Genomic DNA, 26,675 nt, shown 5'->3' with positions numbered 1-26,675 from the left:
AAATTCACTGAAGTCGGTAGTTTTAGTATAGCAAGGGACACAACTGCATTTCTCTATTTAATTTTCGAAATGACAAGAGTTATTTCCCGTAATATGTTATATTCATCACATAAGCAAAATTTCAACTTTTGTTTCTTACCGCTGCCTTACCTTCAGGGGTTGAATAACAGAGGGGGCTACTGGGATGATAACCTCTCCCACTTTTTCCTTTGTTATTGTGCTCAGAAAGGTGAAAATTCTGTAATTAAACACCTGAAATTCAAAATGTTCTCGCGCCATCGCACTGAGGTTACCCCATCCCCACTTTCAAATACATTCCACAGGCCCTGACCTCTACCCTACTGTCAATCCCGAAATTTATTAAGTTAATAAAACATAATAATTGTTACTTCAACCAAGAAAACTAATATAAAAACAAGATAGAAATAAATAAATAAATAAATAAAATAGCCGATGATTAGTAAATCAATATGCTCTAGTGGATTCGTTAAACAAAACAAACTTTAAATTTGTAACTATTTTTCGCCTATTATATGGAATTGTATAGGCAAAATATACATCATTAACAACTTCTTGCTTAAATATTCAAATTTTGGGTTTTTAGAATAAAGAACAAAAGTGCATTTTAGGGTATTGCAAAATCCTGGATGACCAGAACCACTTAAGGTGTACGAAAATTAATATTCTAAATAATAAAATATAAGTACTTAATTTATCAAAAACAGCTTTAATGGTGAAAAATACGTCTTAATGTTTAAAAACTAGGGTCTGTCACTTTAAACAATTTTTAAAACGAGTTCCGTCATAATCATCTTTGATAATGTTTTCAAATATGTTGTTTCGTTTTGATAATTAGGTGCAGTATATGGGAAAGTGCATATAAAAGATACCTTACTGCCAATGGAAAAATACACAGGGTTTCCTCTGAAGACTATGTGCTAGAATTGTTAAATGTCAATAGTGATGATTAAAGTTTGTTTTGTTTAACGATACCACTAGAGCACATTGATTTATGAATCATCAGCTATTGGATGTCAAACATTTGGTAATTTTGACATATAGTGTTAGAGAGGAAACCCGCTACATTTGTCCTGTAGTAGCAAGGGATCTTTTGTATGCACCATTCCACTAACAGGATAACACATACCACGGTCTTTGTAATACCAGTCGCTGTGCACTGGCTGGAACGAGAAATAGTCCAATGGGCTCATCGACGGGGATCGATCCCGGACCGACCACGCATCAAGCGAGCGCTTTACCACTGGGCTACGTCCCGCCCCTAGTCAAGATTAATAAATCAATGTGCTCTAGTGGTATCGTTAAACAAAACAAGCTTTTAGCTTTAACATCTGTTCACACTGTGTTTTATTGACAATTTCATTATATCTTTTATCTTGATTGATATCGACCTATTATACGTTTGTTTGACATCATGTACAGGATATGTTTTCGTACTGGGGTGACATTATACCATTATTTCATCATTTCATTTCAACTTATTTTTGTGCTTCTATCCAATTAAGGTTCAAGCACGCTGTTCTGGGCACACATACCTCAGCTATTTCGGCTGTCTGTCCAGGACAGTGGGTTAGTTGTTAGTTGGTTAGTGGTTAGTGAGAGAGAAGAGGGTGTAGTGGTCTTGCACCTATCCATTGAGTCGTTAAAACTCGCTCTGGGCGGAAGCCGGTACCGGGCTGCGAACCTGGTACCTACCAGCCTTATGTCCGATGGATGAACCACAACAGTGAGTTAGGTGTTAGCTGTTAGTGAGAGAGAAGAGGGTGTAGTGGTCTTACACCTACCCACCGAGTCGTTAAAACTCGCTCGGGATGGGAGCTGGTACCGGGCTGCAAACCCCGTACCTACCAGACTTATGTCCGATGGCTTAACCACAACAGTGAGTTAGGTGTTAGCTGTTAGTGAGAGAGAAGAGGGTGTAGTGGTTTTACACCTACCCACCGAGTCGTTAAAACTCGCTCTGGATGGGAGCTGGTACCGGGCTGCAAACCCCGTACCTACCAGACTTATGTCCGATGGCTTAACCACAACAGTGAGTTAGGTGTTAGCTGTTAGTGAGAGAGAAGAGGGTGTAGTGGTTTTACACCTACCCACCGAGTCGTTAAAACTCGCTCTGGATGGGAGCTGGTACCGGGCTGCAAACCCCGTACCTACCAGACTTATGTCCGATGGCTTAACCACAACAGTGAGTTAGGTGTTAGCTGTTAGTGAGAGAGAAGAGGGTGTAGTGGTTTTACACCTACCCATTGAGTCGTTAAAACTCGCTCTGGATGGGAGCCGGTACCGGGTTGCGAACCCCGTACCTACCAGCTTAACCGATCAGATGGCTTAACCGATCTTCTACTGGGATTTGCGAGACCGAAAATTTTGTTTCCTTCATATTCTAGGAATGTAGCTTAGTCGGTAATTAAAATAAATGTAACCGATTTCCTCTTATTACGTGTCACAATGTGCTCTAGTGGTGTCGTTAAACAAAACAAACTTTAACTTTAACTTTTTGGTTTCCAAGGTGATTTTCTGAATAATATTTTTAAAGTTTTGGGAATCCGCAGGTATTGAACCATTGCCGTCCAGACTTGTAAACATCACCACCGATCGGGAGATTTTTTTTAATGTACTTTTGTTCTGCATATCGTCCCGTCAAATCGGCAATTATTTTACGTTTGTGTTTGTAGCTTGCTGCATCGAATAGCCGGTAGGAATGTCAGCGAATTTCGATCCTTGAATACGTAATCTCTAGTAAACACACACACACACACACACACACACACACGCACACGCACACGCGCACACAAACACACACACACCACACACACACATACACACACTGTCTCTCACACACACACACATATATCCACATACACACACACTCACACACAAACACACTACACACACACTGTTACACACACACACACACACACACACACACTGTCACACACACACTGTCACACACACACAAACACACACACACACAAACACACTCACATACAAACACACACACACACACACACACACTGTCCCTCTCTCTCTATCTCTCTCTCTCTCTCTCTCTCTCTCACTCTCTCTCTCTCTCACACACACACACACAAACAAAAAAGCTCACAAAAAAAGAAAATTCCCACAGACACACCACACACAGTCACACAAACACACACACACACAAACACACACACACACACACACACACACACACACACACACACACAAAACACACATACACACCACACCACACACACACACACACACACACACACACACACACACACACAAAAGCTCACAAAGCATATTAAGTCTACATCTTCAAACAAGTTTTAATTTTTCTATATAAAAAAAATCACCCGTCTTTATTTTCCCAGTATTGATTTCTGTTATTATGGTTACTCACTCTCTTGTTATCTTACAAAGCATCGCTCAAATATTGCCCACTTTTCAGCATTTCTGTTATAGGTCTCCAAAGACTTCCATATCACTTTTCAAATTTGCAACAGCGGCTTCTGTAATATCTATACGTCGTATTAGCAAAACAAAAAAATTGCCGGTAATTCCAGTTTGGCTTCACATAAATGAAAAAGGAAAACCTTTTTTGGAAATAATAAAAAAAATTCTCAATTTGTATGTGTAGTTTAAAAGAAAAAAAGATCAAAATATGTATAAAATAGCAATACTCAAACATAATGAAAAATGTCGTCTGTTCTGGCGGGGGGTGCGGGGTGGGGGGGGGGGGGGCACAAGGCGCCATTCCCTCGCCCCCTGGTTATACCATTGGGTACAGCGTCATATACCGGATAATCAAATGAAAGGTGAGGGAATCGAAAGAGAGGGATTGCTAGATAATAAAGATGATAAAGATGATAAACTGGATAGTCAAATGAGACCAGAGGGAATTGATACACAGGGATTGCTAGATGATGAAGATGATAAAGATGGGAGTTGGCGTGGTTGTGATGGAGAGAAGCGAGGGGCAGGGAGTGATAGATAGGTGTGGTGTTTGAGGGAGTGATGGATAGGGGTGTGGTGTTTGAGGGAGTGATGGATAGAGGTGTGGTGTTTGAGGGAGTGATAGATAGGGGTGTGGTGTTTGAGGGAGTGATGGATAGGGGTGTGGTGTTTGAGGGAGTAATGGATAGGGGTGTGCTGTTTAAGGGAGTGATGGATAGGGGTGTGGTATTTGAGGGAGTGATGGATAGGTGTGTCGTGTTTGAGGGAGTGATATGGATAGGAGAGTGGTGTTTGAGGGAGTGATGGATAGGGGTGTCGTGTTTGAGGGAGTAATGGATAGGGGTGTCGTGTTTGAGGGAGTGATGGATAGGGGTGTGGTGTTTGATGGATTGATGGATAGGGGTGTGGTATTTGAGGGAGTGATGGATAGGTGTGTCGTGTTTGAGGGAGTGATATGGATAGGAGAGTGGTGTTTGAGGGAGTGATGGATAGGGGTGTCGTGTTTGAGGGAGTAATGGATAGGGGTGTGGTGTTTGAGGGAGTAATGGATAGGGGTGTGGTGTTTGAGGGAGTGATAGATAGGGGTGTGGTGTTTGAGGGAGTGATGGATAGGGGTGTGGTGTTTGAGGGAGTAATGGATAGGGGTGTGCTGTTTAAGGGAGTGATGGATAGGGGTGTGGTATTTGAGGGAGTGATGGATAGGTGTGTCGTGTTTGAGGGAGTGATATGGATAGGAGAGTGGTGTTTGAGGGAGTGATGGATAGGGGTGTCGTGTTTGAGGGAGTAATGGATAGGGGTGTCGTGTTTGAGGGAGTGATGGATAGGGGTGTGGTGTTTGATGGATTGATGGATAGGGGTGTGGTATTTGAGGGAGTGATGGATAGGTTTGTCGTGTTTGAGGGAGTGATATGGATAGGAGAGTGGTGTTTGAGGGAGTGATGGATAGGGGTGTCGTGTTTGAGGGAGTAATGGATAGGGGTGTGGTGTTTGAGGGAGTAATGGATAGGGGTGTGGTGTTTGAGGGAGTGATGGATAGGGGTGTGGTGTTTGAGGGAGTGATGGATAGGGGTGTGGTGTTTGAGGGAGTGATGGGTAGGGGTGTCGTGTTTGAGGGAGTGATGGATAGGGGTGTGGTGTTTGAGGGAGTGATGGATAGGGGTATAGTGTTTGAGGGAGTGATGGATAGGGGTGTGGTGTTTGAGGGAATGATGGGTAGGGGTGTCGTGTTTGAGGGAGTGATGGATAGGGGTGTGGTGTTTGAGGGAGTGATGGATAGGTGTGTGGTGTTTGAGGGAGTGATGGATAGGGGTGTGGTGTTTGAGGGAGTGATGGATAGGGGTATAGTGTTTGAGGGAGTGATGGATAGGGGTGTGGCGTTTGAGGGGGTGATGGATAGGGGTGTGACGTTTGAGCTAGTGAGGGATAGGGGTGTGGCGTTTGAGGGAGTGATGGATACGGGTGTGGTGTTTGAGGGAGTGATGGATAGGGGTGTGGTGTTTGAGGGAGTGATGGATAGGGGTGTGGTGTTTGAGGGAATGATGGGGAAGGATGCCATGTTTGAGGGAGTAATGGGGAGGGTTGTCGTGTTTGAGGGAGTGATATGGATAGGGGTGTGGTGTTTGAGGGAGTGATGGATAGGGATGTCGTATTTGAGGGAGTGATGGATAGGAGAGTGCTGTTTAAAGGAGTGATGGATAGGGGTGTCGTGTTTGAGGGAGTGATGTATAGGTGTCGTGTTTGAGGGAATGATGGATAGAGGTGTTGTGTTTGAGGGAGTGATGGATAAGTGTGTCGTGTTTAAGAAAGTGATGGATAGGGGTGTCGTGTTTTAGGGAGTGATGGGGAGGGGTGCGGTATTTGACGGAGTGATGGATAGGGGTGCGGTATTGGACGGGGAGATGCATGTAGGAGGCAAATGGGGATGTGGCAATTGATGTATTACCTATGACGGCGGGGATCATGTAGAAAATAAAGAAGAAACTCGAGATGGTTGTGGTAAACAGTAGAACAATTAATGAATGGATGGATGCATGACTGGCAAGAATTCTGGACGAATGAAAGGCTCTCTGAATTAAACCATTAGACTTCGAACGAATTAACCCTTCGCCATCATCGTCTAATCTAAAAGTCATCAATATTCCTTCATCTGGAATCGAGCTTCAGTAAACATGTTTTCGTCATTGACCTCAGGCCGATCGATCTGATTCGGGTATTGAGTTATCTCACTTAATGGCGACTCTTTCCTCTAGCACAACAGACACCCAGCTGTTCGGCAAACACGATCGCCACACGAACTCTCGAAGCTTCCGGCAAACGAATTCCTTCCTCTGCCCAATTCTTCCGGCTTTTGTTATCCCCCCAGTATTTGATCACCGTGCGATCCACATATCTGCTTGCATCTTCGGTCAATCTGTAGCAACAAGTCTGGGAGCTTAAAATAGATCGCCAATACGAGTTTGCTAGATTACGGGATAAATCAATTCTTTTCTCTCAAAGAAAAATTACAGGCGGCCGCCTCAAATCGCTCGTCCGCCATGTAATATCCACATTAATTCGCAGTTTGGGGGACAATCGCATTGAAATGACGTGCATAATGAAGTTGTTTCCCCAGATGAAGGTCGCCCGCTGTGTCTGAGCTTTCAACCAGATGCGGGGAGAGAGAGAGATTGTCGTCTGTCATACACACACAAACACGCGCCGTAAAATCGACGTCTGCTTGTTAACGGTTTTTGTTTTGGCGCCAATGATGCGGCATGTCATCTGACCAAAAAAAAATCGGCGACGGGTTATTCATTCATTGTGTATTATGGATATAGTACTTAAAAGGAGACTGATTTTTTGGGTCTGAAAATGAAAAATTTTCTCAAATTCAAAACTGGACAAAATAGTTCGGATCTGCGCAAATTTGGGGAGGATTACTACCTCAGGGAAGCGAAATTATGGCGACCGTTTCGTCTGTTCGGAGTGTTCGCGACCATCTCTGCCATGGCTTTTATTCTCACCGCCATCATGAACGCACACTGGTTGGCGGGAAAAGGTGAGTTGTCGTCTGCTAGCTAAGGGACGCGTTGTGCATTGCGTGTGTTTTTGCTTCTTTGCTGGTGTTATATGTTGAATATTAAATCAGTCAGTGTGTTCATCATCCCAATAAAACGGTATCTAGTGCTACCGGAGACGACCAACCGATCGATAGCATAATGCAACAATATTGTGTTGCTCTGTAATATCGATTGGTTTTTCACTGAATGTCGCTAACACAGTTTGAAGACATGTAGAGATATCCCACTCAAAACAGCGTTAATAGGGACTGCTGTCGATGTCTATTGATTGGATGCAAATACAATGCATGTATAAATACTTTATTTCCACCAACATGATAAAAAAAAAAGCATAGGATATGTGGGTATACTTATCAAACATGGGGATAGATAATATACCGACTGATACAGCAAATGCCATGGTATGTACTATCCAGACAGTAGGAAATTTATAAGCACTGGCGTAGGCGGGAAGGGGGATGGGGGCTAATCCTCCAATCACACCTCCCCCAACACCTTTTATGAGTTATTTTCGTAGGTGCCACCCCCACCAATATAAAATTCTGGATACGACAATAGTTAAAGGTTTGTTTTGTTTAACGATATGATTAGAGCATTTTGATTAATCAATCATTGGCTATTGGATGTCAAACATTTGATCATTCTGACAAGTAGTCTTTGTAGGAAATCAGCTTTTCCCCCCCTATTAGCAGAACATCTTTTATATGCACTTAACCACACCTGACAGCACATACCATGGCCTTTGATATTCCAAAAGAGATGAAGGTTTTCCGCTATTTGTCCAAAATGTCCATTTTCTCCGTCCAACACTTATGATATGGTTTAAATTGCTTTGCATACAGTCTGCATGGGGACCGTCATTTTAGGCCCTAGGGTCATTCTCAGTACCCGACCACCAATATTAATGGTTCTGCCGAGATTCGATCCCACGATCCAAACACCTCAGGCGAGTGCTCTACCGGCTGAGCTAAATCCTGCCCCCCCCCCCCCCCCCCCCCCCCCCCCCCCCGACAACAGGAAAGATACCATAAAGCTTTTGGTAATAGCCTCTGTCATGCGCTGACTGCAGCTCGGGTTTGTTTACATTCCGTAGACTCGGTGTCACGCGACCATTACCCGATATGACGTTGGCTCATTTCAGATCATCCACTGCGAGTGTATTCCAAAGTGGATTGACAGTAAGATCAGGTTTCAGTCAGAATTGTTCTCAATCAGCATCAATACTATGACCTTCTTTCTGCTGGCGTAGCTACATCATAACACAATTATTTTTACAGCTGCATGCACTTGATATTTTCCAGTTACAAGGTTTAACCTGTCATGATGCATATGAAAAAGCCCAATTTCTTGCTATAGACAGCAACGTAAACAAACTGATTTGATATTTTGTTTTATTGCATTCTATTGTCTTTGGCGGCTGTGTAAAAGTCATTTAAGTCTTTGAAAATGGCAGGTAAATGTCTTTGAAAGTCTTTGAATTTGTTTGGTCTTTAAGGCTATTAACCCTGTATACTGTACAACACAAGAAACACAAATAATATATTAATTCAGTTTGAATCCTATTAAAGGGACACACCCTAGTTACGGCTAGTTGTTAACCATTACGGCGTTGTTTTTCGCTATTAAACCCATTTTTTCACAAATAAAATTGCACTTTACTTACCGTTTAATATTTAGAATATACATTTCCATTCACCTGAAGTGTTTTTTGGTAATCCTGGTAATCCTGGTTTTTGTAATACCTCAAAATCCATTTTTCGTATTTCATAAAATGGCACGGGCCTCTGAGAAAAAACCGTTGAGCAGACAAGGTCTAATCTATTTTTAGACGGGATATTTCCATTTCAATATCACAGACGTTGGTATACCACGTGACCGTTATTATTTTGGTTCGGTTTGTTTTCTCGTGCACGGTTCGCGCAATCAACATCCGATTTGTTGTTGTTAATTTGTGAGATTTTTCTTCACAGTTCGTGAACATTTGCAGTAACAATAAAGTTCAGACAAGTAAGTGTCTCAATACAAAACGTTACAAACCCTTAAAACCAATAATTTGGCTAAGTCTTACGATATCTGGAGAGCGGATACAACCAGGACAGAACAATTGGAACATGTCCAGGAGAGGTGAAAGGAACGCACCCCAAGTCTGTGAAATTTGTCGTGACGTAGGCATTGTTGTGCTTCGAGCGACATCTACCGGTGACATCAGAATACTAACTTTCAAAATGATTTCAAGCAATTGGGACATGGGGATTCCCATGGTATTTATCGATATAAAACCTGCTTTTTCACTCCGTTTGATAAAAACGTGATCTAAGTGTGTTACAGGTTTGTAGATTAACCAAATTATAATTTATTTTTGCTGGATGGAACTAGGGTGTGCGGCTTTAATTTTTGTGTCTATTAAAATTATCAACGTCTTGTGAACATTTTTGCGTGAGGCACCAAATTTTGCACAGTTGTATTTAAGACGATACAGTTGTTTTGAAAGGAGGCTACCCGATTTTAGAGGTCAAGGTCAAGATCAGGTCAAGGTCAAAGGTCTAATTTACACACTGTCTAGTAAAGCTGTTCTGAAGCACTAATCTGGACGTAATTGTACTTTGCGACCATACAGAATATTTGAGAGGCAGATGCCCATGTTTAGAGGTCACGGTCAGTTCATGGTCAAGGTCAAATTAAAATTATATCGCAACACGTAGGCCACAATTGATATTTCTCACTTAAACTAAAACTTTGGATGTCAGTGATTGGACTTTCCTGGTTATAACATCATTTATAACATCTTGATAACTAGGATATTGCACCATCATTTGAATCCAAGATGGTCATCAAAGTGGTCGTCTTAAGAAGAAACGGATAGTTTGGCGGCAGGACACTGAACCTTGCAGTTCGGTACCCACAATTGTTCTTTGTGGTTTTCGCCTCTTTCAAAGGTACTGATTGAGGATCTGAGGGCAGTAAACTTGAAACTCTTGAGCATTTTTAAATATTCAAGATGACATCCAAGATGGCTACCAAAACAGAACGAACAATATCTCCGATACGTTATCACTGTTGATGTCTATGGCTTGGTTTTAGGGTCAAGGATTCTATATTGAATTGCCTCCAGTTAATCAAGATACTGGAACATTATTTAACTCAAAGATGGCAGATATTATAGCAGCCAGAGTAGGGAATTTGCCATGTATCGCATTTTACAACAAGTAACTTTTCTATGCTAATGATCGAGATTTTCAGAGGTTAAGAAATTCTTTCATTGTCAACCTCCTGTTAACTGAGATTTTGTATAATAATTTAAATCCAATATAATCACGAAAATTATCGCTTGATTAATGAGTAATGTTGTATTGTCACAAGGGACTATTCTCGTGGCTATTATCGTATGAGGCACTCTCTCTCTCTCTCTCTCTCTCTCTCTCTCTCTCTCTCTCTCTCTCTCTCTCTCTCTCTCTCTCTCTCTCTCTCTCTCTCTCTCTCATTCCATCCCACCTCCTTTTTTCTCTTGCCCTACAAGTATCCAATAATCGTAGATTAAAAATATATCAAGGTGACGTCCATCCATTTCCTTTCGTTCTGCAAAATATCATTTTTTTAGGACAGTTTCCACCTCCGCAATGTCAAGTTCAATAGCGCCGTGGACCAATTACATTTCTACGTGGGTGGATCATGCCAAGCGTCCACTAAACTCTGCCGCCAGGAAAATTGTCACCGCCGTTTCTATGGCAACACGGTTCCATCTGATGTCTAATATTTATCGATCTGTGGCCGTTACGAGTAGAACGTGCACGATGTACTACGTCTGACGTTGCAGCCGTGTTAGTAACGACAGCGACGTCTTTAGGAGAGGTCCATTTATGATTATTGAGATAAACAAACAGTAACAAGGGACAAGACATATATATTGTTTAATTAAACAGACTGTCCTGTGTTTACTGCCATTGTAACGTGTAAGGTGTTTTTAACAATCAAAATTACATTTTCTAGTTTCGAATATTAGTGTGCGTGCATTCGTGTGTGCGTGCGTGTGAATGTGTACGTGCGAGGGGATATTTTACATAAACGCGCTTGTGCGTGTGTGTGTCTGTGTGTGTGTGTGTGTGTATGTATGTGTGTGTGTGTGTATATGTATGTGTGTGTGTATGTGTGTACATGTATGTGTGTGCGTATGTGTGTGTGTGTGGTGCGCGTGTGTGTGCATTGGCAGATTCAGAGGGCGCCACTGGGATACCGTGACCACCCCCCCCCCCACTCCCCGCCCGTTTTAAATGGCACTTTTAATGGCTTTAAAAGAAAAAAGTTCTTGCAACTACAATCAAAATGGATCGAAAGACACTGACATTGTAAACAAGAAAATGTATCTATTATATACTTTTATTCATTAAAACCCCCTCAGGATATCCCCTTTAAAATTCCCCGTTAAGCACGTTACACATCATATATTAAAAAAAACAAGTCTTTTATCTTAAAACCATCCATTTAAAGAATCACATTTTAAGTTAAAAAAAGAAAAGAATATAAAACTCGACATTTCGTCTGTGTACCACAGACGTCCTCAACAATAGGAATTTATACACAATATATACCGGCCTCGGTGGCGTCGTGGTTAGGCCATCGGTCTACAGGCTGGTAGGTAGTGGGTTCGGATCCCAGTCGAGGCATGGGATTTTTAATCCAGATACCGACTCCACACCCTGAGTGAGTGCTCCGCAAGGCTCAATGGGTAGGTGTAAACCACTTGCACCGACCAGTGATCCATAACTGGTTCAACAAAGGCCATGGTTTGTGCTATCCTGCCTGTGAGAAGCGCAAATAAAAGATTCCTTGCTGCTAATCGGAAAGAGTAGCCCATGTAGTGGCGACAGCGGGTTTCCTCTCCAAATCTGTGTGGTTCTTAACCATATGTCTGACGCCATATAACCGTAAATAAAATGTGTTGAGTGCGTCGTTAAATAAAACATTTCTTGCTTTCTTTCTTTATACACAATATACTAATTATACAACATGTAATTCATAATACAAACACAGTTTTGTAACACAAGCTAGTTATTAATATATATCAATCAAACATTATATTAACTTGCTTCCAGATGACCTTTTCTATTGACCATTTAAAAAACACCAACTAGCCTATTAGTAGTTAAGCTAGCCTTTATCAAGGCGGATGACTTTTCACGACGAAAGGTCACCTGCAAACGAAAACGACTGGGTTTATGACAGACAGATCTATTAACAGGAATCATCGATTCGAAGCGTAAGATCGATGGCCGGACTGGTTGTCTTTTGCGCTTAACATTAAGTGAATGTGACATGACATGTGACCGATCCCAACTGATTGTGAACATCATTTCATTTCAACTTATGTTCGTGCTTCTATCCAATTAAGGTTCAAGCACGCTTTCCTGGGCACACACCCCTCAGCTATCTGGGCTGTCTGTCCATGACGGTGGGTTAGTTGTTAGTTGATAGTGGTTAGTTAGAGAGAAGAGGGTGTAGCGGTCTTACACCTACCCATTGAGGCGTTAAAACTCGCTCTGGGTGGGAGCCGGTACCGGGCTACGAACCCTGTACCTATCAGCCTAATGTTCGATAGCTTAACCACGACACCACCGAGGCCGGTCTGTGAACATCGGAACACTCGTTTTCCTGAAATCAATAAAGATATATGTTTATGAGGTGAGGCGCTAGCTGTCACTGACTAGAGTGGGTTTTTTGCACTTAGCTTTAAATGAATGTGATGGGCTGGGAAAGCAATGAAAACCAGTCTAACTGTTCGCGAACGCTCGGCCTCAGCTTTGATCGACACGTTGTAATCACTGACAGTCATTCTATTTTTCTTCTCTTCCACAGGCTTCAGCGCCGGAATTTGGGCCAACTGCTACCAAAACCTGTCTGACCCGGAAGCAGTTGCTTTGTGTCCTGAGAAAAAGCCACGTATGCTTGAGTGTTGTTATTTGTTGTTATTTTGGGGGTGGGTGGACGTGGGGTGAGGGTAATGCAGTTGGTTGAAGAATCGACCATCTTTGGTGGAGAGTGGGGAGGAGAGGAGGGAGTCCAGATCACTGTTTTGATATCAAGTAGCATCAGGCGCGTGTGTAGGGTGTTTGGGAGGGACGTAGTTAGTGTGGTTCTTACAATGTCCAGATCTTTTTACATACCCTATATATATCTACTTGTGGCACCATGTTTCAACCGTTTCTCAACCGAAATAGTACAACAAATGGACACACAAACCAAAAATGTATAACCTACCGTACTCACTAAATCCCGATAACGTAAAAGCGTCGCAAGCTATGACGTCGCTACGACACTCGACATAACCTACGACGGTTTTACGATATCGTCGCTTTAAGATAACTTCGAAAATATGGACCAAGGGTTGCATGGCATAATAATTGCTTACGTAATTTTTTAGATTGGCAAAACGCTGTGATTGGACTGATGCTGTTCGCTGCTACGTTTGGCTTCGTAGCATCCATGCTGTCTATCTGCGGAGTGTGTACCAGTCCATTACCCAGAAAGATTTACTACTTCCATTCCGCGGGGGAGATATTCCTCGTTTGTGGTAAGAACACATTATCACGTTTCAATAATACTGTCTCTCTATCTATATGTTCCTCCCTCCCTCCCTCTCCCCCTCTCTCTCTCTCTCTCTCTCTCTCTCTCTCTCTCTCTCTCTCTCTCTCTCTCTCTCTCTCTCTCTCTCAATCATTAACCGATTAACTAAACGATTATGTTGCCTTTCAGCTTTAAATACCGTTACGTCAATGGGTTATCTACTGAGTGAAAGTAACTAAACGATTATGTCGCCTTTCGGCTTTAAACACGGCTACATAAATAGGTTATCTACTAAGTAATTAACTGAAATTGTGTCTTTCAGCTTTGAGCACGCGTACGTCAGTGGGTTATCTACTGAATGAAAGTAACTTACAATTATTTTATTTATTTTTATATTTAAGCACGCGTACGTCAATGTGTTATCTACTGAGTGAAAGTAACTAACGATTATATTGTCTTTCAGGTTTGAGCACACGTACGTCAGTGGGTTATCTACTGAGTAAAAGTATAACAATTATTTTGTCTTTCAGCTTTAAGTAATTGGGATGGTGATACGAAAGTGTGTCTTTTTATACATTGCCAATAAAGACATTGTATTTTGTTGGGTGCCCAGCCATGTTGGCATCAGGGGTAAAGAAATGGCAGATTCAGCTGTCAAGTCTGCTTTGGATTTGCCTCATGCCAGGGTTGGTGTGCCCTATACTGATTTTAAACATACTATCAACCAATTTATCTTTTCGACTTGGCAACATGATTGGGACGGTGCGGTTGCGAACAAGCTTGATGCTATCAAGCCAGTCTTGGGAGAGTGGCAGTCCTCCAATAGGCAGTGCAGGAAGGATGAAATAGTCTTGTGTCGTGCTAGCATTGGTCATATATATTTGACCCATTCATTTATCTTGAAGAAGGATCCTCCACCTCGGTGTGAGCGCTGTCAACGTTTTGGTGGAGTGTAAGCATCTGAAAGAAACTAGAACAGATATAGTTTGTCAAAGAAATGTGATGGACTCATTTCGATTCCAACGAGAAACTTTTATTACAATTTCTACATGATGCTGACTTTTATTCTAAATTTTAATTTTATTTATCTGTGATATTTGTATTTTTCGCACAGTTTTTTTACACTGTGTTTTTGTTAATTTGTTAATTTTTATATTGATGTTGATCATCACTGAGGTTTTGGATTTACCATAATTTGCTGGAGTGTCGTTAAACATTCATTCATTTATTCATTCAGTTTTAAGCTCCCGTGGAACAATTTGAAAACCTACTGAATGAAAGAACCTAAAAATGGTTATGTTGTCTTTCAGCTACCATCACGCGTACGTCAGTGGACTATCTACTGAGTGAAAGTAACTAAGCTATTATTTTATTTCTTGTAGCTTTGAGTACGGGTACATCAATGGGTTATCTACTTAGTTAAAGTAACTAAACTACTATTTTATCTCTTTCAGCTTTGAGCACGGGTGTTGCCTTGATTATATTCCCGATCGCCATCGAGTTGGACGGCCAGATTCTCTCTCACCGATACGGCATCGGCTACGGCCTCGGCTGGGGCGGGGCCTTCTTTTTTCTCGCAGCCGCAGTGTGCATGACGCTGGACGAATTAGTGCGCGAGTCGGCCAGGACTCGCTGCTTTCGCTGGTGCTGGAAAGGAAAAGAATCCAATAGGACAGAGCTTCGGCAGGTCTGACGTCGGCTTCGGTAAGTCTGACGTCGGCTTCGGCAAGGCTGACGTCGGCTTAGGCAATTCTAACATCGGCTTCGGCAATTCTGGCTTCGGCAGTGCTGATGTTGGTTTCGGCATTGAGTGTGTGTTTTCTGGAGGCACGGTCGTACCTAGCCTGAAATAACAGGGGAGACAGTAAACAAAAACAAATCATGTCTTGCTAATCATGAAAAACTTGTTAGGCTCTTTTAAGCTGAAAAGGGAAGCTTATTCATATGTTCTGCCTCCCCACCTCCACCGCCTGTGTGTTATAGCCCTGACTGAGTGTGTGTTTTCTGAAACTAGAATGTCTAGGAAGTAGGGCCGTGCCTATCGTACAATAAGCAGAGGCGGCAGTTTTAAAAACCCCAGTCATGGTACAGTATTACCAAAGCCATCTTCATCTGGACTATAAGGGACTACAAGGACACATTCTAAACCAAAAAGGGCCCTTTTTCAATTTTTCTAGAACCAGCTGAAATTGACGTAGCCAGAATTTTATGGGGGGGGGGGGGCACTTAGACTGTCTGCGAGTCGTGTTATAGACGACAAGCAAAAGAAAAGAGGTAGCGGGAAATAACGAGGTTTTATTGGAATGACATAGCCCCCCCCCCCCCCCCCCCCAATTGACCGCCTCTGGCTACGCCAATACCAGGCTTCCCTCCCCCACCACACTGCTTCCCCTCTGCTGGGTACTGCCCTTATTGAGCGCGTGTTTTCCTGAAACAAGACGACGTCGTGGAAGATGTTTTGACGTCCATGTGTCCGGCGTTTTGAAAGCGCCGTTTGTACTGTTGTACGTTGTGATTTTTAAAAGATTCTAACAGTTGTTATTTTTTACATTTTTAAAATGTTTTTACCACAATCGATTACTAATGTTGACGTTGTGATTTTTATTATGCTCAAGGACGTCGTTGTAGCCGCTGGTTGACCACGCCTCGTCCTAATATTACTCAGCAGGATGCCATTGTTTGCATTTTAATTACATAGGCTTCGGGAGATACCAGCAACTGGGGGGCAGCTATCATATTAATTTGAATTTCAGCTGGGGGAGGGGCAATATATTATAATTATAGTGGGGGATAGGGGACACTTTCCCTCTGCGCTTCCGACGCCTATGGATTATGAACCAATGGTGCTTGAACCAATACTCGTGATTTCACAATCATTATTGTTTTAGATAAAAGTAGGCGTAGGAAGATGCCACCATCTTGAAGGGCCAGCCAGTCATTAATTCGCCTTACAACAGATGAAGCCAATGCAATTGGTATTTTCTGGCCAATTCTACTTCAAGAGTTAAGGCGAAGCCACACGATACGAGTTTCTAGTACGAAAATAGCCGATTCAGATTGCATAGCAACCGATGAAATCGTAATGTGTGTCTTGTCAATCGGCTATTCCCGTACGAGGCAGTCGCATTGTGTGGCGTCGGCTTTAGTGAGTCAGTGTCCTGTTGACACCAGTTATAAAACTAGCATAGCAGTACAAGGCACCTCCATAGCAGACGAGCAGGCTCCCGTGATGTTAATTCGTGATTAATGATTAGTGATTCGTGGTTCGTGATCATGGTCTATGTCACAATGTGATAAATGCTCGTGGCCATGAAAGTTATTGATTCGCAATGGATAACACAGAAATTACTTTTTTAGGTCAATATTTGCACTTGATTCATTGTTGATCTCCTTGTGTAGTGGCGTTATAGACGTATCTTTTGCTTGACCATCATGAACTCTTATCGGTCAACATGTCATGACTGGTAGCTGTGTACTGCAACCCACCTCTACGGTGTTATAGTTAAGCTATTTATGTGTATCTTTATTTATTTATGTATTTATTTATTTATTTATTTAAAAGCTACAACAGTCGAAACTTTTTTGCACTTTATAATAATTAGGGTATGTGCTTTTAACAAAGTCACGTTCAGGAGTGCAAGCGCTCGCGGTCTCTCGTAAGACTGGTTTATGCGCCTAATGTTAAATGGCTGTGATAGGATAAGCGATGGTGGTACCAGTCAATTTGTTCACGAGCGATTGCCCTCCTGAACACGCTACTGGGTAAGAGCACGAATATTTATTGAAATACATTTAATATGTTGTGCACGAATATTGGTTTCGTTGATCTCTTTTTCTTTTTCTTTTCTTTACTTTTTTCCAATTTCCCAGTTTTTCACAGAGAAACGTGCTCTACTATATTTAGTTTACTCAACTCATTGATTTTGTGGATTTGCGGTTCTGGGAAATTACAAACGAATGGTGCTTTCTAAAGACTGCACGTGACAGGACGTACGTTGTGAGAGTACAACCGGCAGCGTAGCTCAGATATGTCGTTCAGTCTAAATCCCCACATAACACGTTGAGCTATTGATTGGTTTGCTCGATGTAACTGCTAATCAAAATCTCACTTTATTGAACAGAAGAAATGGTCGTCTTTATTGGTCATCCTGGTCGAGGTTTAGTAGTACCATTAGAATTTGCTCTTTTATACATCCGGTTGTTAAAGAGCATATTCGATTGTGTTGTTCTGAACAGCATACATCTCATTCTAGTATGTCACAGAACAGATTATTTTACGTTGGCTCAACAAGGGATGTTACTCTTTCATAGCATCCTTTATTTAAAGAGCTTGTTTGAATTCTCAGGTTATACGTGAACAACACGTTATTGTATTCCTTTATCTAAGGTTTTTATGTTTCGTTTTAGTTATAGACTAGTATTCAAAATTGTTTAACATGTTTATTGGATATTTATCTATTTTTAAACATCTTTATTTGAAATACAAATGCACGGTTACATTTTACTAGCTGCACTCGGTAGATTACTACCGTAGTCTCGCACAGAGGGACGCTGGCTCGAATCCTCTCGGTGGAGGCTGATTTTCATTTGATGTTGAAAACATATATATTTATTTACGTCATCTAACATCTCAGCTATCATAATTTGTTAATTCATTGTTTTACTTTCTATTAATGGAAGCAGTGTGCAAGTTTTAAAGTTTACCCCTTTTCACTTTGGATTTCTGCGTGTGACATGACGGTTTTAGCACACGCTACATTGGCAGCCACGGGCTTTTGGCTGAAATATGAATTTATTGTTGTTTTATTATTATTATTATTATTATTATTGGTCAATGAGAAGCTTCGAAGTTCTGCACTTCGTAACATTTGTTTTATTAAAGGGACTGTCCGTAGTTTGTTGTCATTTCAAAAGCTTTCGGCACACATTTTTTTATTATTATATATTTTTTTACATTATTAAAAGTATAATTTACTTACATTTCTTGCTTAGAATATGAATATGAACATGAATATGAATATCTTTATAACTAATACATTTAATTTTTACTATTTCAGTATCGATTTTGTGTTTAAAATAATTTTGTAAGTACGAATTTATTATTTCTTTCAACGGCCAAATTAAATTTGAAATAATTCGGTCAAAGATTATTCCAGTGTTTTGGTTAATATAAAATAAAACTGTTTTTATAATATTTAATCACATGTAATGTGAACATACTGATGTTTCAGGTATAAATAGTATAAAATTGTCGACAAATATATATTAAACATAAATGTTTTCAAGGTGAAAAAACAACAGAAAAACAACAACTAGGATCTGATCCTTTAATTACATCATCTATGACGTCACCATAACTTTCACTTTCGTTATTAATTTGTATTTTCATTCATCGTTTTTCTTCGATAGACCAATTCTACAGCATGTCGTATTAAAATTTGAAATGTTAATGTCATCAATATTGAAATATATTTTTTTACATAATTCGCATCACTGTTGTAACTATAAGATCCATAGGCTAATGTGTTATGGGTTCTGCTCTTTTAAATATTTATAGTTCTAAATTCAAGGCTCAAAAATAAAGTGTGACATTGATTCAAATTGAATGACGTCATAGTCTGGTCTCCTTAAAGACCGGATTTCGCACAGACGACCTTCTTAAGCCAGAATCATACAAATTACGAAAATTTAAATATACACTCCACTTCAGCTAACATTCGCTACCATAATTATTTCCATTAACATTTAAGCAGCTGACGTTAGTTTAAAATGAACGATTTTAAAACAAATATTTATAGCTCCGTAGCCATAATTCCATGTGGGTGTTTTTTTTATTAAAAGATAAAAAAAAAAAACATGAAAAAAAACCCCAACAACAAATGGGTTATAATAATTAGTTAGAGCCTTGAATCTAAACTATCGAGTTTTATAAGAACAGAGGCCAATTTCACAAAAGATCGTAAATTTACGTTTGCAACTAGCTATTACACATGTCGTACGTTTACATGTGTTTGACGTAGACCTGTTTCGAGCAGAAAATTACATCATTACGGAAGATGAAGCATTGTAAGAAAGAAAGAACATAAAGTATAAAATACTAAATGCTAAAACTATATTAGCGATACTGTTAGCTGTAATACGGATTGTGGTTTAGTCGTAGAATTGCGTTTACGTGCAAAACTATAGCCCCAAGTTCAGCCAGCCTTACGTTTCACTAACGTTCGCGAACTATTATATTTGACTGGTTCCCGATGTGGACATTTGGTTTACTGTGAAGCGCATAAACCAGTGTAGTGGACGTGTTTTTTTTCCTGCTCGCTGTGGCTCAACTCAGATCAACTCCGAATTCAGACAGCAGACGTTTCACCAACGTTCGCGAACATTTGATTGGTTCCCGATGTGGCTATTTGGTTTACAGTGAAGCGCATAAACCAGTCTAGCGAACGTACTTCTGCTCGGTCTAGCTGAACTCCGATTAGGTTTACGCTGTTCTGTGAAATTGGTCCCATGCCCTGGAATCTGGATTTTAGTCATTCAAGTGTTACGTCTGTGACGTAATGACATACGTGTTTTATAACATTGCGCCGCTTATTGGTTGTGCTAAAATCGACGAAAAAAATAAATCTGTCCTTTAAAAGAAGCATCGATGATACAAGAAGCATGTTACATGCCATGTAACATCGTCCTAAATATGGCCTGTATTTGCTTGCTGTGTTCTATCTGTGTATCTATCTGTGCATCTACCTACCTACCGATCGATCGATCGATCTATCCATCTATCCATCTATCTATCTATCTATCTATTATCTATCTGTCTGTCTGTTTATATATGCTTGTCTATCTCTCTGTCTGTCTATATTTCTATCTCTGTCTCGATCTATCTATCTATCTATCTATCTATCTATATACATATACACGTTCGCGGGACATATATATATATATATATATAATGTATTATATTATATTATATTATATTATATTATATATATATATATATATAATGTATTATATTATATTATATTATATTATATTATATTATATTATATTATATTTCTTTATTTATGTCCCGCGAAAAACGTGCATATTACGTGTTGGTCTTTGTAAACTACTAAACCATTTATACCTTTCTGGTGTATGTATGTATGTATGTAGAACTATCTGTAATAGTAATAATATTCGATAGACAATATCACAGATTACAGTAATTCACCAAACCGCATGCGATGATATGGTTTGTTTTGTTTTTGTTTTTCTGTTTCTAAGTCATCATAAAATTAGTAGTAAGATATAATTATTTTTTTTAAAAGATTGGCCCTGAGTTCGTAGCCGTTAAGGATATATAAATAGTGGATTAATACACTCACGCTTTTAATACTTCTAGGTAATAATGCCTATTTTGTAAAAGTTTGAAATATAGCGCCTAAGGCCTGATATCGAAAAATATATTTTGAATTCCCCTTGACCCAAATATTTCAAACATTGTTTGGCGGTTAGAAATAGAAGAAAAATGAAAGAATTACGTACAAAATTATTATGGACCAAAATCCATATCGAGATATATTCTTTAAAAAACAGAAGGTAATAGATATAGTTTAATTAGTTAGACAAAAATGTTACTTCAGGGCTCAAAATTAATGACAACACCGATGGCATCGAGCCCTGATATTAGCCGATTTTTTTTTATCGGCTACAAACTCAGGGTAGTTGCTTTAATGCCTTACGAAGGATATATTATTTATTTACTGTTGTGAATGTGTTATTAATTTTATTCTATGACTTCGAATTCTGTGTGCTGCAGATGTGTGCTCACTTAAATATTTTATCATATACAGATACTTTTTTAATTATGGCTGTGGAACAATAACTGTTGAAATAAAATGTGTTTTTTACGCTTACAATTGTTGGTTATTGATGTAGGTATTATTAATGCAGGATTCTTCGGTCGAGAGAGAGAGAGAGAGAGAGAGAGAGAGAGAGAGAGAGAGAGAGAGAGAGAGAGAGAGAGAGAGAGAGAGAGAGAGAGAGAGAGAGAGAGATGTTTTGTTTTGTTTAACGACACAATTAGGGCACTTTGTTTGTTATTAATCATCGGCTATTGGATGTCAAACATTTGGTAATTTTGACATAGTCTTAGAGAGGAAACCCGCTACATTTTTTCTATTAGTAGCAAGGGATCTTTTATATGCACCATATCACAGACAGGATAGCACATACCACGGTCTTTGATATACCAGTCGTGGTGCACTGGCTGGAACGAGAAATAGCCCAATGGGGCCCACCGACGGGGGACAGAGACATAGAGAGGGGAGTAAGGAGGGAGACAGAGACAACAATAGAGAGGGGGCAGAGTGAGAGAGAGAGAGCGGAGGGTGAACCAGAGATTGGGGGGATACACAGAGAGAGATGGAAATAGAAACGGAGAGCGCAGCAGTAGTACGAGGAGAGGCGAAACAGCAGGAGAGGGTAGGATGGGGGATACAGACACGTAGTGAGGGGGGGGGGGTGAGTTTGAGAGAGGGGGAGATACAGACAGAAACAGAGAGAGAGAGAGCGGCAGTGACATGAGGACAGGGCTAAACAAATATTTCTATTGGATGTCAAACATCTGGTAATTCTGACATATAGTCTTAGAAAGGAAGCACGCTACATTTTTTTTTGCCATTAGTAGCAAGAGATCTTGTATATGCAACATCCCACAACCAGGATAGCATGTACCACGACCTTTGATTTACCAATCGTGGTGCACTGGCTGGAATGACAAATAGCACAATGGGCTCACTGACGAGGATCGATCCTAGACCGGCCGCGCATCAAGCGAGCGTTTTAACACTGGGCAACGTCCCGACCCAGAGCACATATATTTATTAAATAATTCACAATTGGATGTGAAACAGTTGGAAATTCTGATATATATAGTCTTAGAAAAGAAACCTGCTACATTTTTATCATTATATACTCACCATTCCACAGACAGGATGGCACATACCACGGCGTTTGATATTCCAGGAGTGGTGACGAGAGAGAGAGAGAGAGAGAGAGAGAGAGAGAGAGAGACAGGTGGGGAGAGAGACAGAGAGAGGGAGAGAGAGAGGTGGTGAGAGAGAAAGACAGGTGGGGAGAGAGGCAGAGAGAGAGAGAGGGGGGGAGAGGGGAGAGAGAGAGAGAGAGAGAGAGAGAGAGGAGAGAGAGAGAAGAGAGAGAGAAAGAGAGACAGAGAGAGAGAGAGAGAGAGAGAGAGAGATGTTTTGTTTTGTTTAACGACACAATTAGGGCACATTGGTTTATTAATCATCGGCTATTGGATGTCAAACATTTGGTAATTTTGACATAGTCTTAGAGAGGAAACCCGCTACATTTTTTCTATTAGTAGCAAGGGATCTTTTATATGCACCATATCACAGACAGGATAGCACATACCACGGTCTTTGATATACCAGTCGTGGTGCACTGGCTGGAACGAGAAATAGCCCAATGGGGCCCACCGACGGGGGACAGAGACATAGAGAGGGGAGTAAGGAGGGAGACAGAGACAATCAGAGAGGGGGCAGAGTGAGAGAGAGAGAGCGGAGGGTGAACCAGAGATTGGGGGGATACACAGAGAGAGATGGAAATAGAAACGGAGAGCGCAGCAGTAGTACGAGGAGAGGCGAAACAGCAGGAGAGGGTAGGATGGGGGATACAGACACGTAGTGAGGGGGGGGGGTGAGTTTGAGAGAGGGGGAGATACAGACAGAAACAGAGAGAGAGAGAGCGGCAGTGACATGAGGACAGGGCTAAACAAATATTTCTATTGGATGTCAAACATCTGGTAATTCTGATATATAGTCTTAGAAAGGAAGCACGCTACATTTTTTTTTGGAGTGGTGACGAGAGAGAGAGAGAGAGAGAGAGAGAGAGAGAGAGAGAGAGAGAGAGACAGGTGGGGAGAGAGACAGGTGGGGAGAGAGACAGAGAGAGGGAGAGAGAGAGGTGGGGAGAGAGAAAGACAGGTGGGGAGAGAGACAGAGAGAGAGAGAGGGGGGAGAGGGAGAGAGAGAGGGGAGAGAGAGAGAGAGAGAGAGAGAGAGAGAGAGAGAGAGAGAGAGAGAGAGAGAGAGAGAGAGAGAGAGGAGAGAGAGAAGAGAGAGAGAAAGAGAGAGAGAGAGAGAGAGAGAGAGAGAGAGAGAGAGAGAGAGAGAGAGAGAGAGAGAGAGAGAGAGAGAGAGAGAGAGAGAGAGAGAGAAAAGATCTTTGTATACTCATGATATATCATTTTCCTGGTTGTATATGCTTATTAGCTCATATTGTGTTGTCAGTGTTATTGTTTCCGAGGGGAAATAATAAATCATGGTAGTAAAGTCGTCGACGTAAAGTCATAAAACCTTATCTGATGGACAGGTAGCTTTGAACAAGGCTGTGTTCACAGCAACGAAGATCCAACTCGGGGCTCAATGGCGTTGGTACACTTGCGCGGACACTCGCTGAATTTGTAATATAAGATGTCAATGGCCCGTGACTATAACAGTAAAAAGTCGAAAAACAAGACTAAAACAAGTCTGTTCGTTTTTTAGGCCTTCGTTTGTAACGAGGCGGTATGTACCCCACTGGTAAAGCGCTCGCTTGATGCGCGGTCAGTTAGGATCGATCCCCGTCGGTCGGCCCATTGGGCTATTTCTCACGACTGGTATATACCAAAGGCTGTGGTATGTGCTATCCTGTATGTGGGATGGTGCATATAAAAGAGCCCTTGCTACTAATAACGGAAAATGTTGCGGGTTTCCTCTCTATGGCTATACGTCAAAATTATCAAATGTTTGACTTCAAATGTGCTCTAGTGGTGTCGTTAAACAAAACGAACTTCTTTTTGTATAGTGGACAGCAAATACCTGCAGGTTTAAAATGTGCTCTGTTTTTATTTAAAAAAAAAAACATTTGCTCAGTATACAGTGTACAACGTGTTTTGAACTATTATTCTAAATTCACATTATAGTTCTAACACAGCGTAACTTTTCTTATAAATGTTAAATGATTTAACACAAGTCGCAAGTTGGTAATGTAGGTTCTTGTATTTTACTTTCGAATATTAAACATGATTAACAAATTAACAACATGGTGATATAGATACAATACATATAGATACTAGTATATAATGTCTAAGCTCTTAGGTAAACGATAGAGTTAACATTGCGACTGAGACCTCAAGGGTTTCCCCGTGGGTCTCCCTCTTCGGTTTATCTCTTGGCCTCTATATATATTTTCATGTATGAAAAAACTTATATTTATAAGATAGATATATTTGTTGACTCGTAATTGTCATGGGTTTTAGTCCTTAGCTGATAAGTTGGCGGCAACAATTAAAAGCCATAGTGTTCTCAACTGCTGTAATGTAGTTTCACACTATATGGACTGATTGCTATCCCCTACTAAACTAATGCCTCAGTTATTGCGTAATAACACAACAGTTAATTGAATTGTATATACTCAGCTGACTATATATAATTTTCATTTGAATATAGTTGTAAATGTTCCACTATGATAGTCCGATGAATTAACATGTGTATCTACACAGGGCGGGACCCTACCCAGTGGTATAGCGCTCGCCTGATACGCGGTCGGTTTAGGATCGATCCCCGTCGTCGGGTCCATTGGGCTATTTTTCGTTCCAGCTAATGCACCACGACGGTATTTCAAACGCCGTGGTATGTGCTATCCTATCTGCGGGATGGTGCATATAAAAGATCCCTTGCTACTAATGGAACAATAGGATGAAAATCAGATGGGAAAGATGGAAGAGGACAAAAGAAAGAAAAGGAAGAAAGGAGGGAAATTATTTATTTAACGACGCGCTCAACACATTTTATTGACGGTTATACGGCGTCGGACATATAATTAAGGACCACACATATATTGAGGGAGGAAACCCGCTGTCGCCACTTCGAGGGCTACTCTTTTCGATTAGCAGCAATGGATCTTTTATATACATCATCCCATAGACAGGATAGCACATACCACAGCCTTTGATGTACCAGTCGTGGTGCACTGGCTGGAGCGAGAAATAAGGAAAGAAAAGGAGACAGAAGGATATCATCAAGAGTTTGCCGGCTTTATCTCCCGTGTAGATACACAATTGCAAATTGAGTCACCCGTGGGTTGTCCTGCCGCGATCTGGACAGATCAGGACCCATATTCACAAAATATCGTAAGCCTAGTTTTACACGTAAACGTAAATCTACGACTGAAGAGCTATTCACGAAACAACGAAAACGTAAGTTACGTGTAAAGTTGGACGTAAATATAGGAGTGCCTCAGGTTGCAACTAACGCTGCACGTAAGTTGTGTACATATAATAAATCAAGCACGATCGCCGTTATTTACTATTATTTACGGAAACTAGCAGTATTTCCAATAAATGAAGCAGTTTGCGATGGCGAACGCCCACGGATTGAACATATTTTTGTTCGTGATAGAACGGATGTTTTCGACTCGGCCAATACCCCACCAATACCAAAATGCCATGGTTCACTGTTCGCAATGTTATTGTTAGCAGACGACAAACAAAATTGCGTTTTGCGCATTTGTTATTTACCCGGTAGCCATCGTTTCTAATGTGTTTTTATTAATTACTCCAGTAAGAGTGTTAAATCGTAGATTTACGTCCAACTAAGTTACGTTTACATTTACGACCAGCTTTGAGAATAAGGTGCTTCTTGCACGTAAACGTAAATCTACGGCACACGTAAGTGCTAGTCGTAGATGTAAATTTACACTTTTTTGTGAATATGGGTCCAGACCCTTTTAAGGGCCACTACGGGGCAAGCTAGGGAGACACCCAACAAAGCCATCGATAGGCTAGATTCCAATAACGAGCTACTCTCAAAACTATAAGGGGCAGGACGTAGCCCAGTGGTAAAGCGTTCGCTTAATGCGCGGTCGGTCAAGGATCGATCCCCGTCGGTGGACCCATTGAGCTATTTCTCTTTCCAGCCAGTGCTTCACAACTGGTGTAACAAAGGCCGTGGTATGTACTATCCTGTCTGTGGAATGGTGCATATAAAATATCCCTTGCTGCTAATCGAAAAGAGTAGCCCATGAATTGGCGACAGCGGGTTTCGTCTCTCAATA

At 41.0% G+C, this 26,675-nt stretch overlaps 1 protein-coding gene across 1 annotated transcript in view; it reads left to right on the top strand.

The window, feature by feature from the left end:
* The window catches only part of LOC121389795, an 84,491-nt gene extending 64,066 nt beyond the window's left edge, over positions 1 to 20,425 (top strand). The window contains exons 3-7 of the mRNA XM_041521444.1: positions 4,858 to 5,522; positions 6,784 to 6,994; positions 12,867 to 12,950; positions 13,432 to 13,581; positions 15,029 to 20,425. Coding sequence (XP_041377378.1) covers positions 4,858 to 5,522; positions 6,784 to 6,994; positions 12,867 to 12,950; positions 13,432 to 13,581; positions 15,029 to 15,267 — 1,349 coding nt within the window. The 3' untranslated portion in view covers positions 15,268 to 20,425. The remainder of the gene's footprint in view (positions 1 to 4,857; positions 5,523 to 6,783; positions 6,995 to 12,866; positions 12,951 to 13,431; positions 13,582 to 15,028) is intronic.
* The last annotated feature ends 6,250 nt before the right edge of the window (positions 20,426 to 26,675 follow it).

This window comes from Gigantopelta aegis, chromosome 15, assembly GCF_016097555.1.
Source record: "Gigantopelta aegis isolate Gae_Host chromosome 15, Gae_host_genome, whole genome shotgun sequence".
In the NCBI taxonomy this organism is placed as follows: domain Eukaryota; kingdom Metazoa; phylum Mollusca; class Gastropoda; order Neomphalida; family Peltospiridae; genus Gigantopelta; species Gigantopelta aegis.
This window is presented reverse-complemented; position numbering and strand designations above follow the sequence as displayed.